This window comes from Candoia aspera, chromosome 1 (genome assembly GCF_035149785.1).
Source record: "Candoia aspera isolate rCanAsp1 chromosome 1, rCanAsp1.hap2, whole genome shotgun sequence".
NCBI lineage: Eukaryota > Metazoa > Chordata > Lepidosauria > Squamata > Boidae > Candoia > Candoia aspera.
This window is the reverse complement of record NC_086153.1, coordinates 3,283,665-3,303,935: the sequence shown is the minus strand read 5'-3', so window position 1 is coordinate 3,303,935 and position 20,271 is coordinate 3,283,665. Positions and strand designations below refer to the sequence as shown.

Below are 20,271 nucleotides of genomic sequence, written 5' to 3'. Positions count from 1 at the left end.
CACACAAGTTTTGGTTGCTGGAAAGTAAAATCCCGCCACGCTGCTGAGTCATCCAGCAACAGCTGTTCGCACTGACCTTGTCAATATATTGAGGGAGCAGCTCTTCAAAGACCTTGGCTGTGTGTTCACTGACCTCTGATGGCTTGACCACAACAGCATTCCCTGAAAGACACACATACGCAGGCTGGAGAATTAGAAGGTACCCCTGAGGTCATCTAGTCCAACCCCGCGCTCCCTGCAGGAACCCAATTAACACATCCGGAGAAGGGGAACCCACCACTTCTCCAGGCTATGGCTTCCTCTGTCAAACTGCTCCATTCTAAAATTCATCCTAACAGTCAGTCAGAATCTCCCTTTTTGTAACATAACCCAGAAACAAGCATTTTCTGATTATGCTCTCCTCCTGTCAGTCTTAAAAAGAGAGAGAGCTGAATCCTCATTATCTGCATCTTCTAAATGTTGATTCTAAACCTGGTTATTTAAGCAGGCATTTGGGGATTAGGGATGTGTGAATTAGACACCTGGAGGGTGTGCAGTGCTATTATTGATTACACCTTTATGAATTAATCGAAGTGAATGTTATTTTTTTTTACAGATTGTATTGCTATTTTTTTTTGCTTTCTGTTTTACGATACTTGTAAGCCCCTTAGATTCACCCAGTTCAAGTGGCCTAAAAGTACCTGTAATAAATAAGTAAATAAATAACATATATCTACCGTTCTGTGCTCTGCAGTCTGGAATGATAGAGAACAGACCACAATTTTCTTCTGCTACCCTTTTACACCCTTTTACCCTAAAGAGACCATTCAGACGCTTTCTCAATTTTTTCAAGGCTCAGTGTGCTGTCTTCTGTTCTCTCAACTGCTTTTTGGGGAACTTAGTTTCCAGTTCACTCTCATCCTTCCTAACCTCCTGTGAAGCAGGTTGTCTGAATCCTACTAAATGTTGTGCCCAGAGACACGGGCAAATAAGGACATTTTGATACAGAAGCTGAGAACTGCCTCTACATTTTGCATTCAAAGCTCAGACTAAAGTTTTTCAAAGTACAGGCAAGCACCTATTTCCTTGGATATATATTATTTGACCAATAGAGGTTACCCGACACACTTTCAGGCAAGCGGTTTGCAAAAAGATCTACTGCATTAAGAATGGTGCCCGTCACTGAATTTTTCCTCATCCCTCCCCATCACCTTTTCCTTGCATGCCACGACTTTCAATTGGTCAGGATATGCTGATAAGACACCCAAGGAGCCTGCAGGGTATTACAAAAAAAGGAAGTACCTGCAGCTATGGCTCCTATCAGAGGCTGCATGACCAGGACAAAGGGGTAGTTCCAGGCTCCGATGAGCAGGACTATGCCCAGCGGCTCGCAATGGATGTAGGTCTTGTCGGTCAGCGTCAGGATGGTCTTTTCCACGTCCTGAGGGCTCGCCCAGTCGGGAAGCTTCTCCAGCATCAGGTCAATTTCTCCCAGAATGATCATAATCTCGTAGCTGAAGCTGTTGTATTTGCTCTATTAGAGAGTCAAGAAGGGCTTTGGTTTAAAAATAAGAGGTCGGTAATGGAGTAAGCTCCAAAGGGGCTTTTCCCACGTTACCTCCATCTAAAGCCTCCTCAGCTTGTACAAGCCAGGACCCCCTGTATTAGTTGGAGCAAAGCTCCCATCATTCACAACCACAGAAGCTGGGAAGCCTGGGAATTGTAGTCCACCATATTCGGAGGGCACCAGTTGAGAGGAGGAATGCTGTCAAGATTTCAAGACTGATGTCATCCCTTCGAGGTAGGCCAAGTCATGAGATACAAGAAGTCTACTTTATTGGTATAGGTTAGAGCTGTGTTTCTCAATCTTGGCAACTTTAAGACGTGTGGACTTCAACTCCCAGAATTCCCCAGCCAGCAAAGCTGGCTGGGGAATTCTGGGAGTTGAAGTCCACACGTCTTGAAGTTGCTAAGGTTGAGAAACACTGGTTTAGAGCACCATTCTTGTCAGCAGCAGAGAGAGAAGAGGGAACAACTGAAGCCATCTCTAAAATTACATTTATGCAGTAAAAATATTTCTTCTCAAAGAGGTGGGTGCAAATCCTAATTGCTCTAAGGACGGGGGGTGCTTAGGTACTTCAGCTCCCAGAATTCCCCAGCCAGCCACCTCTGTGCTCCTCGACCGGGCAAAGCCTTACCTGTGGAGAGCAGCAGCCCCCAATTCAATTTCCCCAGACCCCCCACCCCAGCTTTCCCAGGACCCTTCCAGGAGAAGAAGTCCCAGGTCTGTTCAACGACTCCTTTACAAGAGAAACTCAACGTTTGCAGTCGATTTCAAATCAAGGGCAAGTTCCGTCTCACCTCCAAGCAAGCCTTCCCTAGGCCCTGGGAGAAGAGAGTCCTCTTCCCACGGGCAGGAGGAACCCAGGATCAGACAGCAAAACATCAACAAGGGCACCACTACCATCTCCAGCCCCATGCTTCTCCATCTCACCGTTCACCCCCCACCACACTGCAGCCCAAACCTTGTTGAGATCTGCCTTGAGGGCCATCATGAACTCCTTCTCCTTCTCCTGCACCATCTTCTTCAAGGCCTTCAGCTGCTGCATCCGGAAGGCCAAAGGACGCGTCTTGCCCGTGTTGAAGGCTTCCCGGGCCTGTTCCACCACTCGCTTTAACTTCTCCATCGCTCCTTGGAAGCTGTGAAGAGACAGGGAGAATCGGTCCGATTTGAACATCTCTCCAGGGTTGCTCAACTCTGCTCTCCTAGCAACGCTTGGACTCACAGGTTAACAGGTGCCTTTCAGAGAAGCCGCAGGATTGAGCCGTGGGGCTCTGGGCAAACTTGGAAAGCCACCGGTCCTTTCCCAGCTGGTGGGAAAGTCAAAACTCTGCCAAGAATGTGTGGCCTCCTGGCTCACCACCCCATTGTCTTCTCAGCCAACACCCAGCCCAGGTCAGGTTTCTTAAAGAGCACTCAGCAATATGACACCTGGCAGGTGACCACATTCCACAGCACAACCCTCCTTCAAGGGCTTCGGCTGAAATTCAACACACCCCACCAGGTCTTGCTCGAAAAACAAGTCTTTCTTGCCTGCCTTTGGAGGACCTGGCCGCTAACCACGGTTCTGGGGTGACCTGATCTGGGCCAAGAATGGGACAGGAAGAAAGCAGAACCGTTGATGTGCTCTCGAGGCTGCTGAGTAGGGGCGGGGTTGGATCGGTGGAGAGGCACAGCACCAGGCGTGGTACTGCTACTCCTTGGACAACGGATTTGGACCAGTGCAATGGGCTTACACCTATTTTGAGGGCCATGCAAGAAGACAGGCAGGATACACACCAGTGTTTTTCCAAACGTGGCCACTCTAAGATGGGTGGACTTCCACTCCCAGAATTCCCCAGCCAGCATGGCTGGCTGGGGAATTCTGGGAGTGGAAGTCCACCCATCTTAAAGTGGCCAGGTTTGAAAAACACTGATATACACTATCGAAGAAGGAAAAGGGTGCTTGGAACGCCCCTCTGCAATAGCATCACCTCTAAGGTGAGACAGGTCCCTTTCCTGCTAATAAGATGGAAGGCAGGGAAGATTTTTTAACTGGAGGCACCTGTTTGGGAGGGAGGCCAGATTTAGCAAATGCGCCAAGGCATTTCATTTAAATTCAAATTAAATTCAATTTAAATCTCAAACTTAGCAAAGGCATGCAGGCACTGCCTTCAGAAGGCAAGCCACCCATGCAGTAGGCAGCCAGCCAGGGCACACAGAAATGCAATTACAGGTTTGGTCACTGAAAGGCATCAGGTGGTCTGCACCTTCCATTCCTGTGACCGAGCCCCCCCCCCGCCCCCGGTCCAGACTGAGAGAGACAAGTGACCGTTCTCCAAACGGTGGTGGTCATCTCTTGTGCCGGTTCTGGCTGGAGATGCCTTGTGCAGCTGTTTTTGAAAACAACCTGAACGGTTTAAATTAAATAAATTAAATAAAAAAATAAATTTAAAATTCTAGAGAGGGACGTGCCAATCCAATCCCATCCCATCATGACCACATTTTGCCATCTGTGCTGGGTTCCAGGCTCAGTTCAAAGAGTTGCTAATCAGCCCTCATGGCAAGAAGCCCAGGAAGACAAAAGATCACTACCTTTATTTAATGGGGTCCCCCCCAAGAAGATGAAACACCCTTGAGGTGGAACCTGAACACTTTCCCAAGCTTTTCATTTGGAGAAACATGCTTGAATGCTTTTAGATCTTGGCTACTATGCTGGCTGATTTGATTTCAATGAGGTTTACCTTATTTCTAATCTTACCTGTCTTACCTGTTTTAAAATTGTAGCTTACATTTTTTTAATAGAAAAAACATTAATGGGAAGAACAAAAATGTTGCCAAAAATGATCTAACTACATATATTTGGAGGGGACAAATATTCATTGAACAATATTTACCTTTACAGAAGCAAAGGCTGGATCAGGCCAAGGATCCATTCAGTTTTTATTATTTCTGCTTTTTTTATATTGCCTCATCAGATGACTCAAAATTGTTACAGTTTGAGCTATACATCATAAAAATCAACTTTCTAAAACAGCCGTTAACTAATCAAGTCGCACCATACCGCTATTATCACAGCAAATACAAACACTTATTTTTCCTTTATCAACATCTTTATTTATCTTTATTTTATTTATCTTTTATTGACATCTCGCAGGGAAAATGAATGTTTTCTCATGCTTTACTCCTGTTGGATAAGAAACCTCCCATTACTAATAAAATTGCCAAATTCTGCGCAGAAGCAATCACATTCTGTAAAAGATGGTAACTAGGACTGGATACAGTCAAATGCATTGTAGGTTTTTTTTACCGTTAGAATATTTTAATTTGGTTACTCTTCTTAAATTTAACTTCACTGCTGCTTATTTGAACTCCTCATTGATTGAACAAATTGTCAGATTATTGTATTTTTGTATGATTTTGGTATCATATTAATAGAATACTAATTTAACAATATAGCATCCTCTTCTGTTCTTGCCCCCACAGCCATTAACACATAGGCAATACTAATCTATGGAGTTATAATGGATTTCAACCCACTTATTTGTTTAAGCCTCAATTAAGAGGGCTGGGCCCCACATTTTGTGTGCACCAATTTGGTGATTAATTCATAATCTGACCCAGTCAGGCATGAGTCTTGGCGAGTCACATCCCCCCACCCCAAATAACCAATGCATCTCTTGTTTAACGTACAAGACCTTACAGTGTTCAGCTGTGGAGCCAACAGAAAAACAGCCTTTAATTCTAAAGACTGTGTAGGAGTCAGAATAATTGCAGTTTTGTTAGTACCGCGTGACCCACTCATTGCCAAATCTCTCCTCTGCAGTATTAAGGGCTCGGAAGTAGAAGAAACCCCAGTTTTTGCAATTCCCCTCCCCACTGCTCAAAGTTTTGTTGCAGATCCCACCTAAGGCTACATGCTAAATTTTATTTATTTTTTATCCTATTTATTTATAAAAATATACGAGCACAACCCCAATTCCACCCATATGCAGTTCCAGAATTAATGCTACCACCTATTCAGATGCCACCTGCTTTTCCCATTCAGGCCTCTTTGGGACTCACCACCACACTCTGCACCCCCGACTTTTCCAGTGACACAATCATGCACCCGCTGATGGTTTGACTTTACACGCTAACCCGTATTTTGCTCCCTGCTCCATCCTTATGGTCACTCGAGAGAACTTTTCTTGACCCTCATTATTTATTGTATATATACGGATAGACGGATGCATGGATTTATTGCAGAGTTTCCTAACCTGCTATTCTCCAGAATTCTCTGCAATTTGTAGGATTCCTAGCAGAAGGATGGCCAGCGAAGGATCTTTTGGAGACTTTCTCCTTCAAAGAAGAAAAGGAGGGTAGAGACTACAAGTAGTCCTTGCTTAACAACCATTCATTCAGTGACGGTTCAGACTTACAATGGTGCTGGAAAAAAAAACTTATGATTGTTCCTCACACTTATGACCGTCACAGTGTTCCCCCCTGGTCACGCGATCACAATTTGGGCGCTTGGCCACCAGTTTGCATTTATGACCATTGCAGTGTCCCGTGGTCATGCAATCGCCATTTTTGACCTTCCTGGCTGGCTTCTGGCAAGCTAAATCTATTAGGAATCATGTGATTCACTTAACAACTATGTGGTTTGCTTAACGCCCGAAGTGATTTGCTTAACGACTACCACGAAAAGGTCGTAAAATTGGGCCAGATTCGCTTAATGACCACTTCACTTAACCACTACAGGTAGTGAGGACTACCTGTATGGTTTTCTCTCTTCTCTCCAACAACCCTGTGATGTAGTCAGGGCAGTCAACTCCCCAGGGCACCCACGGCCTTCGTATGCAATTCAGTGCCCCAATAGACAACCTGATGGTTAACGTGCTGCTTGGTTTGCCCATGTTAAGACAACAGCTAACTTCCTGCAACATGCTAAGCCAGAAATTAACTCAGTGGAATCCAGCCTGTGAATTTCAAAACAGAGCCCAAATTCCAGGAGGGAGAGAGGCAGCATCACCTGACAAATTCCTGACTCCGGCTCTAGACCGAAAGAGAGAAAAGCCACTTAAGCTTGCAAAACGTGGCTTGGCCCACCCCTGAAAATCGCCCCAGCGTTGCCCACTGCTGCCCCCTCTTTCCAGTCCTGCCAATCCTTCATCCACTTCGTGACGAATTCTTGGTTTCCCGGCCAAATTCTGTTTTTCACACGAGGGCAGCAGTTCGCGGAAGCCCATCCCTCCTCCATTTCTGAGCAGCAATTGTAAGGCAGGCAGACGTTCTCCAGGAGAGCTCTCAGTGACAAGCTTTACTAAGGACCCCCACTCCTTAAGCAGTCGTGCATCAGGAAGAAATTCAACAGGACCAGCTATGCTACAGAAAATGCTTTTAAAAAGGACCAACCCGGTCAGACGTTTAGCAGCACAAAGAACCTCCTGCAGCCCCAAACCAGGCAGAAGTCCCACGGGGCGATCCCCCACCCCGCTTCTGCCTTACCTCTGCAAAATATGGGCCGTGGCAAGAAAACGCTCAACAGGGACAGCTGCCTTCCCCAGCGCCAGATCCAATCAAGAGTGGGGGGCTGGCCCTGTTGAACTTCCGCCTGTCCTACTGGGGGAAAAAAAGCGGGTAGCAGCCTCCAGCACCGCCCTCAGACCCAGCCTCTACGCCCCGCAGCGCCCATTTCCACATCCCCCCCCCACTCAACTCCCACCCGTGTCCGCCGACACGCCGTTCCCCCGGGGCCGCGCTTCCCCAGACCTTTCAGGCTGCGCCTTCCGCCTTCCGGCTTCATGCCCGACTTCTGGCAGGCTCTCTTCCGGTCCAGGCAAGCTCCGCCCCGCCCCGGCGCGCGCGTTTGTTGTCCTCCCGGGTGGCCCTATGAAATCTGGCGAGGCAACCCGGAGCGGCGCCCGGCGGAGACCAGAAGTTGCTCTCTGCTGCCTCCAGCGGTGGGCTCCGGTACGGCGGGCGCCTTTGCAGACCATCCGCGCGTGCCAGGCTGGCTGGGGAATTCTGGGAGTTGAAGTCCGCATCGTCGCAAAATTCCAAGAGCAGAGCCCAGCTCAGTTTGCAACCGGCGCCGCAGGAATTTCCGGCCAATGCATTCAAGTAAACACGCGTTCATAGGCACCACGACACGGAACATCTGCAATACTAATAATTGGATTAACAGCCTTAAAAATAGGGGAGCGCAAATTTGCAGGTCCTCCTAAAATTAGGTCTCTTCAGGAGGAAATCCTATTGAACTCAGCAGATCAGCCTTCCGGACGTGGTGCCCGCCCAACAGGCTGGACTTCAACTCCCCTCATCCCCAGCCAACAAGCCCATGTTGCTCCCTCACCCCATTAGTTGCAGTGGGGCTTTACCTCTGAGTAAAGGAGCAGGATATTCTAGATATTCTGGAGGCGACGGGCTCGTCCCTGGGGGAGCTGGGGGTGGTGCGACCGACAGGAAGCTCTGGCGTGGGCTGGTCCACGGAGTCACGAGGAGGCGGAAGCGACTGAACGAATAAACAGCAACAAAGGAGCAGGAGGATCTCGGTTTACAGGTTTTCCAGGGAAGAGGAGGGGTATGGCTCTGCTCCTCTACCTGTGTGATAGCAGCCTATTTGGGCACACATCCAACAGGTGAAGTGCTCTTTTGCACGCGCACGCACACACTAATCCTCTTCATGCTGAAACTATCTCCTAAAAATGTCAGAAAGAGAGTAGATTTGGGCTGATCATCGGACAGCTGATGGGCCACAGAAAACGACATGCAAAAAAGCAATCAGCCTCCAGATGCCAAAGGCGGATTGGGACAGGCTTCCAGATCGTGACTGGCTGGAAGGAGATCAGAGGAAGGGAATGTTTTCAAGCCGGGCCCGTTTCCAGATTGGGAAGCCTCACACAGCACTGATTCTATCTGCGGCGCTGCCACACTGCTGCCTTACGTCCATCTTTACCTATTACAGCCCTTATCTCACCATTCAGAGCTCATGGTGGCATGTATACCCCTCCCTCTTCTTCCTCCTCCTCCTCTCCACAACAGCCCTATGAGGCAGGTCGGCCTGAGAGGGACAGCCTGGCCCAGAATCCCCCACAGAGCTTCCGTGGCTGATGGTGGACTTGAACCAGGCTCTCCCCACTCCTGGCCCAGCACCTTACCCACTAGACCAGACTGGCTCTGGGGCCAAGAGGAGGGACCGGCCCAAAGTCCCCCGGGGGGTCTCTGTGGCTGAGGGGGGACTTGCACCCAGGACTCTCCACTCCTAGTCCATCCCCTTCAGCACTAGGCCCCCTTCCCCAGCTCTGCAGCAACGTCCTTTCTCAGAAGTAGGGTTCATGCCTAACCCAGCCTGCCCAGAATACAAAAGGGTTGGACTAATGATGCCCAATGCCAGGAGTCAGATTTCAGGGAAGAAATTACTAATTTAGCCCTTCTTCTCCCCCAGATATAGAGCATGAATGATCGCCTTGGTACTCCCAATACCTTGAATTTCCCCCTGGTCCAGCCAGCCCCTGTTTATGAGCTCTGTTTGATGCTGGACTGGGGAGCTTTATACCTGCAGCCGTATCTTGGCCAACTGCTTTCCTATTCGAGGGGATTAACTCATCCGGGAAAGTTAAGGGTGAAGGTCTCAAGTCCTCTACAAATATCGCTGCACTTCTGCATTTCTGCAAAACCTGTTGCGACTCAGCAAGATTTGTTTCTTGGTTTGGATCTCACGCCAGCAAAGCAATCCCTTCTTGAAACCTTAAAGCACCTTCCCACAGCGGCAGGCAGGGTTCGGCCGTTTCGTCGCGGCCCGGAGCAGCGTCGGCATTTATAGGCAGCGCTTCGACTTGGCAGGTGGGAAAAGAGCTTCGGGCCTAATTATGGGAGGGCATAATTGTTCATCGCATCTGGAGGGCCCCTGGTTGGGCGAAGATGCCGGGAAGGCTAAGAACTCCCACGCCGGACAGGCTTGGAATTAATAAAAGGTCACTCTCCTTCCTTCTTGGAGGAAGTGAGCAAAGTCCCACAGTTATGAAAAGGGAGATGTTTTCACCCACGGAATTATTAGTTGGCTTAATCACTGCGTTCTAAATTCTGCCACTCAGGAACTTGCAAGTGGGCTATAACCCCAACTGGCAAGGCGGCCCTCGATATTTCTCAGGGACCACGTGGCGCAGTCTGACAGGTCGATTCCCAGGTAGCCAACCACGCATTGCAGGCTGCAAATCCAGTCCTCCCGCGGCTTGGAGCCTGTCGAGTGGAACACCATGGCATTTGCCGGCTGATTGGAAGTGAACGATCGGGGTGCAAGTCCCCAGGTTTAGAGGACGCCTGGCAGAACAAAGCCTTTATGGCAGGGCTTAAGCCCCCCAGCCCAATTGCAAAAGCCCTGCCATTTTAGATCTCTGGCCTCTGCAAAATGCCCTGTTTGGGCAGTTGGCAGGAGAAGAAGGAGAGGGGGAGGGGGATGGTGCCCAGAGAGGATTTGGGGCTGGGGGGACCAAACTATCATATGTAGATTCCTCTGCCATCTTCCACAATAAACGGACTCCTTACCTGCTTATCCAGCAAAATGTCACAACTTAGTAACAAGTCTTTCAGGCTGGACTTTAACCCAAAGGAGGGCTGTGCTGAACAGGGCAGGTTGTGACACTTGCTGAAGAAACGGTCTGCATCATTAAACACAGCTTTTCCTAAGTATTACACAAGTTTCAAAGGGCATCAAAGTATACTGTGATAAAGAAACATATTGTGGCTGATTATTGCCTTCCCCCCCCCCCCCATCTTTTATGCCATCAATAAAAGCCACTTTCTGGAACTGCCTCTAGACAGAAAGTGGGAAACAGAAGGGGAGAGAAAACTAAGTGGGTTTTTAGAGTAGCAGGTTAATTGTAAGTGGTGGTGTAGTTTAAAAAAAAAAGTGCACGGGTAGCACGATCTAGTGGTTAGAGGGGATTGTGACCCTCAAAATATAAAGTTCCAAAATATAAACCTCTCACTGACTCCTCCATCTTCCTTGAACTGCAGATCCCTCAACAGTTAAAACAAGCGTTTGGGGGAAAAAATGGAAAAGCTTGTTTATTACATTGTGACATTTCAGTGGACCTGATGATGTAATTGCCCAATTTTCCTTCAAACGGGTCATCAAGGCCCCCTATACAAATCCCGTGAGAATTAAAAATAAGGGGGAGTTGCCACACTGCTACGACTTTAAAAAAGTCTAAATGTGCAATTTGAAGGCACCTCAATCAGTCTGGTTGATTCAGCAGGCTTTTGGAACTGACCGCCAATTTTATTCGGTGGAACGTTGGTTTTTAAGAATGTCTCCTTTAATAAAGCAGAACTGCCCAGGGTCCCCCGTGTGGGGGAGATGGGCGGTGATAAAAATATGATAAACAAATAAATAAATGAAATGAAAAAGGAATAAAAACATTGCAAAGCTCAGAGGGGATGCCTTGGAACCCACCTGCCTTTCTAACCAACCAACCAAGTCCAGTTGGGCTTAATGAGAACATCTCAACCCAAACTTCTGCTACAGTGAACATTTTCAGATCCAGACAATTTCCCCTAAACTTTAGAGGTCAGTGCAGAGTGGCTATTTCTGCACCCACCAGACATTCTCTGTGCCTTACCACGCCTCCTGTCTTGGACCAACCACTTCCACCCTGCTTTGGGCTAGACCGAAGTCAAAACTCTTAAATCTCCAATGCAAGAACGGAGGGAGCTGACTTACCAGGGAGCAGTCCTCCGGTGTGGCCTTTGTCCTTCACACAAACAAAACAGCTTTTTCTCCACCCTCTGCAGCCAGCCAGCAAGCCTGCCTTCCCACTGCACCAAATTTGGATCCAAGCCCAGGACTTTCATCTGTACCGTATTCTCATTAAAATACCATGCATGTTAAAACACACACACAGACGCACACACGCAAAACAAGCCAAACTAAAAAAAGATCACGTGAAGAAGCAGTGACACTTCCATCAACAGATATTCTTTTAGTGAGTTCCTTTAGTTTGCCTTACTTGACAGAGGAAAGGGAAAGTTGATCTTTTTTTAAAAAAAAGCTGTTATTATTATTGCAGCAGTTTTTAATAGCCTGATTGCTCTTCTGGGAGGAAAATGTATGTCCAGCTTTTCTGAGGTTCCTGGTTGCTATCCTTCAGAAAGTTTGAACCAGTTCAATCAAATTCCTTATTCCTGGCCTTTTCTTTTGTTCCTTAAAATGGATGCTTAAAGCAGAGTTTTGAGTAACAGAGTTGGATTTATTTATATATTTAGGAATGCTAATAAATTTGGAGTTCCCCAAGTCATAATAGAGGAACAAGGGTGCCAGCAAGGCTATAAACTTTTGGGTGCTTGCTAAGTGAATATATTGTGCAAATAATATTTTCTTTTTCTTTGCAAGATAGGCAATTATACTGCCTATCTTGCAAAGAAAAAGAAAATATTATTTGCACAATATAGAGGAAGAGATGGGATTTTTAGCTCTTTGCTGGAGTGAGAAGTCTGGGGTCTTCCTCAAAAATTTCCAGCCACACAGAAACAACCTGCAATGTGGATTAAGCTACTAAAAAACTGGAAGCTAATTATCCATTTCTTTGGTTTCCTTAGCCCTTTCAACTTACCTCTTGATTACTTAGGAGATATGGACCAAGCCCCCTGCTGTTGAACAAATATACACAAAATGCAAAGTGAATTTTGGACACAGTGGAAAATGCAGTCCTTGGATTATTTAAGAGCTCACACGAGGCCCCAGCCCCGAGCCATTTGCCTGAAGAGCAGAGCCACCCCATAAAGGAGTTTAAACAGGCATGCATATAATCCATTTCCCAGGCTGGCTGGGGATTCTGGGAGTTGCCATCTCAATATATATTTGGAATGTGCCAAGCTGGGATTAGCCAAGTTTAGAGAGAGAACATTCCCTGGTTGGGTGTATGATCTGGTTAGAACAGGCTTTAATGCTCAGCTGGTTCCACTCGAGGCAGGAGCAACACTAATGAATCTTTCTGGCTTGTCTCTGGAATTCCTTTCGTTCTTTGTTCTTCTTTTGACATCTAAGTATTGCGGTGTTGGCTGGTCAAGGCGAAGGTAGGGATTGCTCAAGCAGGCCAAAGATGCCTTTTTTGGAAGTAATACAAATCATGAATTAACTTGTAAGTTGAATAATCACTTTTATGTGAGATGGGTGGCTATATAAATATGATAACTAACTAAATAAAAAAAATCACCAGTATTTTTTAAAAACTGCAGGTCCGAGGGAGCTGAAGAGGGCCACCTGTCTTATCCTGTTGGCCAGAAGGCCTGTCTATATCAGTGTTCCCAACCTTGGCAGCTTTAAGATGGGTGGACTTCAACTCCCAGAATTCCCTAGCCAGTATGGGAATTAATGTCCACACATCTTAAGACAAGCTAGCTGGGGAATTCTGGGAGCTGAAGTCCACACAGCTTACATTTGCTAAGGTTGAGAAACTCTGATCTAGATGATGGGGAACAGATTTTCTCCCTTGCCCCTGGGAAACCCTGTTTTCAGCAAGACCAACCATTCTTTCCCTCTTTGCCCATCATTCCTCATTGCCACCCTGATTAAAAGGACTGGAAGGAGTGGAAATGGTATATGGGTGAAATTTTCACTCAGGGGTAGAAAAGAGTTTGCATGGTGATGCCAGGGATCCTGGCATCTTATAGGTTAAAAGGAGAACATTTGCCGCTACATTAAGGAGTTGGCAACTGAAAATTCAAGAGGGTGGAACCGTGGGAGGGAAGTGGGAGCAGGGAAAATAAACAGGGAAAAACCAGATCACCGTGACCTAGATTTAGTGTCAAGGCTGAGATACAGACGGGTGTGGGAACTTATTTTTCTCAATCACAAGTAGAGAACTGTTTTGTTGTTATTCCCAAAGATCAACTTTGGGAGCAAGACCAAGATTTAATCCCGCCCCATCTTTCCATTAAATTGGCAATACCGCAGTGGCTTGTAAAAAATAAACCAGGAGTCGGGTGGCATCTCTTCTGATAACAAAAGTTGAGGGATGAGGTATCATCAATATGCCGATGATACTCAGCTATCTATCTCCATCCCGGGTGAAGTAAGTGATGTGGTCAGTTACCGGTGCTATAAAATCAGCCCGTGTGACACCACTGTTACGCGAGCTGCATTGGGTGCCAGTCTGCTTCCGGGTCCAATTCAAGGTGTTGGTTATCACCTTTAAAGCCCTACATGGCTTGGGGCCAGGGTACCTGAGGGACCGTCTCATCCCCATAACGTCGACCCGTCCCACCCGGTCAGGCAGGGAGGGCATGCTGCGGACCCCACCAGCAAAGGAATTTCATCTAGCGGGGTCCAGGAGGCGGGCCTTCTCTGCAGTGGCGCCCGCCCTTTGGAACATCTTGCCCCCGGAGGTGAGACGGGTTTCCTCGCTCTGGGACTTCCGGAAGAAACTGAAGACCTGGTTCTGCCGCCTTGCTTGGGACGGGGAGAGTGATAGCTCCACCTGGGGATGGCTGGCGCCATAGCACCTCTTAGTGATTGTGTTCCATCTCCACTTGGATTTTAGGTAAAGGTAAAGGTTTCCCTTGACGTAAAGTCCAGTCGTGTCCGACTCTAGGGGGCGGTGCTCATCTCCGTTTCTAAGCCTTAGAGCCGGCGTTGTCATAGACACTTCCGGGTCATGTGGCCAGCATGACTCACGGAACGCCGTTACCTTCCCGCCGAAGCGGTACCTATTGATCTACTCACATTTGCATGTTTTCGAACTGCTAGGTGAGCAGGAGCTGGGACTAGCAATGGGAGCTCACCCCGCCGCGCGGTTTCGAACCGCCGACCTTCCGATCGGCAGCTCAGCGGTTTAACCCGCAGCGCCACCGCGTCCCTGACAAGCGTCCCTTGGATTTTACAGTTGTTTTTATTTATATTTTAATGGTAATTTTTAGATGGTTATGTTTTAGTGTTATTTTATTGTAGACCGCCCAGAGTCCCCCACTGGGGGAGATGGGCGGTGATATTCATTTAATAAATAAATAACTAAATAAATAAAAGTTGATTAAAAGGCACAAGCTTTTGTGAACTGCCAAAATGACAAAGTAATTTAAATCCTGCAGCTCTCAGTAGTGTATGCCTTTTAATAAATTAATAAATTTTGTTCGTCAGAAACGGTGCTATCAGACTCCTCCTGATATTTTGCTACTGTAGACCTTGGCAACTTTCAGATGGGTGGAATTCTGGGAGTCGAAGTCCACCCATCTTAAAGTTGCCAAGGTTGAAAACACCGCTATAGATCAACCTGGCTGTGGTCCTGGTGTTTGCAAAACAGGTTCTGTGACCTTGCAATTAAAAAAAAAAGTCCATAAGCCAAATAATGCTAGCAGATGGGTGGAGGGATTAACCAGAGGCACTGAGGTGGGCGGGATTTCTACAGCACTCCCAGCAAGCCTGGCTTGGTTCCAAGTCACTCAGGCTAAACAGAACCCCATCATTTCTCAAGCCAGGTTCTTCTTCTTGCATTCATTTATTTGTGGCCATGTGCCCACCTCAGTGCTCGTAAACGGTCCACAGGGACCACCACTGAGAAGGCGGACCTCCTGGGTCCCATACAATGATGTTTCAAAGAAGGGACCCAGAGTGTGGGACCAGGTGGTCCCACAGATAGTACAGTCCTATCAGGTAGGGCTTTATAGGCATGGAGGACTGCAAGCAGGGCCCTCCATTCCAGGAATGGGCATAACTGGTGCACAAGATGAAGATGTGCAAAGGCCCCTCTGGCCACAGCTGCCACCTGCTCTTCAAGCAAGAGCCGAGTCCAGGTCCCCCAAATTGTGTCCTGAATCTGGGTGAGGCAGCACAACCCTGTCCAGATTCAAGGATGAAATCTCCCCAGTTCCAGAATCTACAAGGTCCCACACACACCCTCACTTGATCTTGGTAGGGTTGAGCCAAAGTTTGGTTGTCCCCCGTAACTTCCAGACACTGGGACAGCTGCAGGTGAACAGTGGGAAGGGGATATTTCTGTCTCCTGCTTGGAAGCATCTGAGAGATGTCTGGCTGGCCACCAGGAGAACCAAAATGCTGGACCAAATGGGCATGACCTGATCCAGCGGGGTTGTTGAGAGCAGCTCTTCCCGATTAGCATGGATGAACAGCTCCAAGTATGACATTTAGCCTCAGTGAAGATGGACTGCTGGTGATCCCAGACACTTTAGAGGGCAACGCCAAGATTTAGGAGGACCCCGAGAAGCTGGAGTAACAGGCAGGAATTAGCCAGATGAATTTCAACAGGACAAATCCAAAGATCTACCTTTGGATAGGAAAAATCAAAGGCGTGAGTAGGGAATAGGCGGCCACCCAGGGCAGTGGTTTGTGCTGGAAAAAGCGAAGCAGGTACCCCATGCTTCAGGGACAGGGACAGTTCCCGCTCAGAAGGGCACAGGATTTTTATAATGGAAACTGGGACACCCTGTGCGCGGGGAAGTTTTCGCCCCAAGGCAGCCTCATTATCCACCTGGCCTAAATATGCCTCTTCCGATGGAAAGCAGATTTCTGAGATGTCAAGTGTGGGAGGGATCCCACTCTGTCATTATTTGTGTTTTCCAACCTGGGCAACTTTAAGATGTGTGGATTTCAACTCCCAGGATTAGCGCTTCAGCCAGCAATTGATGGTGGGACTTCTGGGATGGAGATTTTTATCTTCGTCAGGTTGAGGAGGAATTGGAAGTCTTGCATGGCTGCTGTTAAAGCTACATTAAGTTGATCTTAGGCCGAACTCTAGTCTTCCTCTTTTCCGCTTAAAAATGGTGCCCTGGTTTTCAGAAGTTACAGCCAAATGGTTCCAACAGATGCGTGTGCATGTGTCCCAAGCTGCCTGCTCAAGAGAGACAGAAACCCCTTCCCTATTTAAGAAACAGCTCCTTCTGTGGAAGCTTAATTTCAATTCACCATCCTGTAATCCCAAATCTGGGGGAGGCATTATCTCCCCCCACCGCTTCATTAGGCTAGCTGAAAAACTTTTTGACAAATAAATGGCAACACACTTTGATTCCAATCTGATGGTCAAACCCTGTATTATATATAGGAACATTTGAGGATCAGTTTATTATTGTTTCGCTTGTTTTTAACTTTAATATACATTTATACAGGACATAATAAAAGTTATCAACAGGATTTTTCTCTTCAGTTATTACACTACGGGTCAAGAATAAATGCATGCAGTTACAAAGGAGAGGTAGTAGAAACACGGTATTAAAGATCTAAAAATACAAACGCCGTATAAATAAAAAAACACTTTCAAATTAACTTCTGAAATTTCTTGTACTGATAAATAAAGTAAAAAGTACATTACTTTGTCAAAGGGGAAAAAAAAAGATGGGGAGTGGAAAAGGAGAGAAACCAACACACATAGGATTTTCTTCACTCCTTAAAAAGGGATGGTGCTTGTATGCCAACCACCTTTCATCAAAGGAGATTTGACTGGTTTTTTAAAAAAGGATTGAAATGGTTCCATTAGAAACAAGCTTTTTTTTTTTTCCTTCAAGTGATGGCAGTAGGAAACCCTCTCAAAATTAAGAGGGCCAACTGCGAAGAAACCAGGCTGTTTAGATACTCTGCAAGTTGCCAAAGCACTGAGCAAGGACGGCAGAGGAAGAAGAGCTGAAGGGCAGCAGCATGTATGTCCTTAAAAACTGCTCCAGATAACCCTGATTATAATTATTTCTTAATGCTTTGCTATCTTAAGAAGCCTCTGCCGCAGAGCACCCCGTTCCATCGAGGCTGCAGCCATGTCTTCCTCGGCCCGGGTTTCAGAACTGACAGGCAGGGGAGGAGGAGGAGGAAGCCATCAGCTTCACATGCGACAGGAATTAAGCAACCAAACCTTGATATGGGACAGGGGGAGGAAACAGCGTCAAAATGTTATCAAGACTCCAGAGAGTTACTCAAGTATTAGACAAAGGGGTATAAAATGGAAGAATTCACCCTACGACACATCTGCGCGACTCTCTCTGAAAAAGTCCCCTAAGAAGTCGCAGGTTGAAATTCTGGAAAAGTCTGGGGTTTTTTTTGGGGGGGGGGGATGACACACTCTCCCCCGCCCCGCAAAGTATATAATGAAATGAAATATCCCCCCTGCCCCTCCAGCAAGTGTTCATAGTTGTGCCTTTTCCTGTGTGTTTTTTTTAATCAACAGTATTTAAAAAAAACAAATAATACACAGTTTAGTAAATTAGTGCAATATAAAGTGTTTGGGGGCAGGGGTTTGGGAAGAACACCAAGCTTGCACGTCTACGGTAATTGCCAAGCGTCTGCTTCGGGGATTCTCAAGTGGTGCCCCATCCTCAAATAAAAAAACAACACCCCTCCCCTGGGTGTGTTATCCCCCCATTTCGGTTATTTCTGCAAAAGGTGTCCAGTTCCCTGATGGCTTGAGGTGGGGCACGCACAACCCGTGCTCGGCTCCGAAGCATCACAGAACTGAAGTCCAGGCCGGATGACCTCACACCTTCATTTGGCCGTCGTGTCCCGCAAAGAAACCGTCCACCCCCTTCCCAAAGCGGGAGCCGACCTTTTTTGGATCTTTGGGTGGGGGGGAAGGATGCTCCGTTCTCTTGTAACCTAAAAAGAAGCTGAATCGCTGCCTGCAAGATCAAGATGGAGGCGGAAACGGCAAAAGGAGCCTTTCCCGTCTGGCCGTGAAACGGAAGACGGACGGGACGTTGTAACAGGGCAAATCTCCTTCAAAAGTGTTTGCGTTTTCTTCTGTCCCGTGAACTGCTTTCTTTCTTTCCCCCCTCTGGTGGGCAACCCCAGAAGCGTACAAGCCACCTTTCCTTTGGGACGGGAAGCGTGAAGATTTGGCCGTACGGAGTGGTCCTGGGGAGCCGGGCGGGGGCTCTTCTATTCATAGACAGCCACGGTGTTGCAGCAAAGAGCCGAGAGTCTCCGTTCAATACTAGCTTTATCTGAAAGACAAGGAAAAGGCATGAAGACACCAGCGTGGGCGTGAGGAACACCCTGCTCTGCCCTGAAGCCTGTGGGCTCACCCCGGGCTACTCAAGGAGAATCTCGAAATGCCTGGGACTGAAACGTGACAGGCTTGTTTCGGAAGGCTCCAGGACGAGCCGGGCCAAGACGGATCTACCACTGCTTGTAAGTTAGGTGTCTTTCGTTAAGTTTTGCTTTATATGTTCAAATTTCAGTTATGACTATGCACACTTTCCACCTGTATAGATATTCCTGCACCCCTTATAAATAATCAGTTTTCAGATTTCAATCCAGCCCCTTATCTATATTAAATTTCAATCCCTAATTTTAGAAGAGCTGTAATTGTAGCTTGTTTCAAGGTGCTCCTAACAGCAGTTTTCAGAAGAAAATATAGAAAAATTCAGTTTACACTGGTGACCTGGTAGTTCAGGTGCGAGAGGCATCGCAACCCATGTTCTTGTTTCCTGCTATTCTACAGGAACATCTGCCTTCGGTTTATTGCCTCGTTTTATCTAAATTTCTGGAGCGTTCTGAGATGCTTTATTTCAACTGTTTATCAGATAATTTTAAATGTTGCAAAATTCTGTTATATCATGTGTAAACTCTGCCCAGAGAGGATTAGTAATTGTGACTAGTTTCTGGTGTTTTAATTTTGTTAAAATCGGGGGTGCACAAGTGGCTGGTGTGGCACAAGCGTAGAGGGGCTGGGGAGGGTGTGCGAGTGGGGAAGACTCACCCGAATGACTTGTAACCTTCCCTGCTGACTTTCTGGGGAAGCCGGCAGGGAAGGTTGCAAGTGGCCATCGCGTGATTGCAGAGTGCTGCAGCCAGTCGTAAGTTGCCAAGCACCCAGATCACGATCACGTGACAGTGGGGCGCTGGACAGCTGGAACTCCGAGGACTGGTCGTAAGTACCACTCGTTCAGTGCCGTTGTTAACTTCAAACGATTGCTGAAGGGGTGGGTCATTAACTGAGGACTATCGGTATACAGAGTGGGTCATGAACCGAGGACTATCGGTATACAGAGTGGGTCATTAACTGAGGACTATTGGTATACAGAAGTCCATATATGTCATGGCATTGTTACTTTAGAGGCTCATTTTGTATTTTAATTATACATATAATTACATGTAATATCAACATAATATTAATTAATTAGAATAAAACAACCATTCGTATGTTACAGGTCTGTACTACGCTTTGTTCTAAGTACATAACCCATAAAACTAGCACCATCACGTACAACGGTTTACGTTTTCGATGTCGGCCGGGTCCTGCAGGATCTTTGCCAGGCCTTCCAGCAGCAACACAGCTTTATGGTACCGGTAGGCGATGTCTTCGGTCTGCTGAAACATCTCGTCCAAAGCTGCTGCCTGGACCTAAGCAGGGCAAGAGGAGGATTAAAAGGGGCCAAGAAAAAGATGGGGGCAGCGTGTGCAGGAGAGAATCCCAGGGCACGATGGCCTGAGCGGTTCGGCCAGGCCTCCTCCACCGGACCCTTGGGTGACAGCCAGAGCCAGCCGCAGCAGACACAGACAGGACTTCAATGGAAAGGCCCCGATTCAAAGCTCCATTCGGCCAGCGGGGGCTTGGCTCGGGCCATTTTCTCAGCCCAGCCTCGCTCTCCTCCACCTGGACCCAAACCTTCTGAGGCTACAACCCCCTCGAATCTCAGCCAGCTTAAAAACACAACGCTCTCGGTCGCGTTACGACGTATGATAAATCCATGAAATAAATTTGCATGTCTGGGTAGGAGGAGGGGAGGCAGGCGCTAAACGGATGTTTTCAATCATCCACACGACGGTGGAGTGG

General features: G+C 47.4%; 2 protein-coding genes across 10 annotated transcripts in view; both read right to left on the bottom strand.

The window, feature by feature from the left end:
- Nucleotides 1-11,312, bottom strand: part of ALDH3A2 (aldehyde dehydrogenase 3 family member A2) — a 30,492-nt gene extending 19,180 nt beyond the window's left edge. For 3 of the 6 annotated variants that reach the window (XM_063295852.1, XM_063295861.1, XM_063295843.1), the window contains exons 1-4: nucleotides 7,274-7,297; nucleotides 2,505-2,679; nucleotides 1,282-1,513; nucleotides 77-162 (exon numbers count right to left, since the gene is read on the bottom strand). In XM_063295852.1, the coding sequence (XP_063151922.1) occupies nucleotides 77-162; nucleotides 1,282-1,513; nucleotides 2,505-2,666 (480 nt within the window). In that variant the 5' untranslated portion in view covers nucleotides 2,667-2,679; nucleotides 7,274-7,297. Of the gene's footprint in view, nucleotides 1-76; nucleotides 163-1,281; nucleotides 1,514-2,504; nucleotides 2,680-7,226; nucleotides 7,251-7,273; nucleotides 7,298-10,048; nucleotides 10,186-11,225 lie in introns of those variants that run through there. The other 3 variants (XM_063295877.1, XM_063295870.1, XM_063295885.1) reach the window with 3 other exon arrangements.
- A 5,214-nt stretch (nucleotides 11,313-16,526) lies between these two features.
- The window catches only part of ULK2 (unc-51 like autophagy activating kinase 2), a 77,177-nt gene continuing 73,432 nt past the window's right edge, over nucleotides 16,527-20,271 (bottom strand). For all 4 annotated transcript variants that reach the window (XM_063295731.1, XM_063295739.1, XM_063295748.1 and 1 more), the window contains 2 exons: nucleotides 19,703-19,838; nucleotides 16,527-18,436 (listed from right to left, as the gene is read on the bottom strand). In XM_063295731.1, the coding sequence (XP_063151801.1) occupies nucleotides 18,372-18,436; nucleotides 19,703-19,838 (201 nt within the window). In that variant the 3' untranslated portion in view covers nucleotides 16,527-18,371. The remainder of the gene's footprint in view (nucleotides 18,437-19,702; nucleotides 19,839-20,271) is intronic.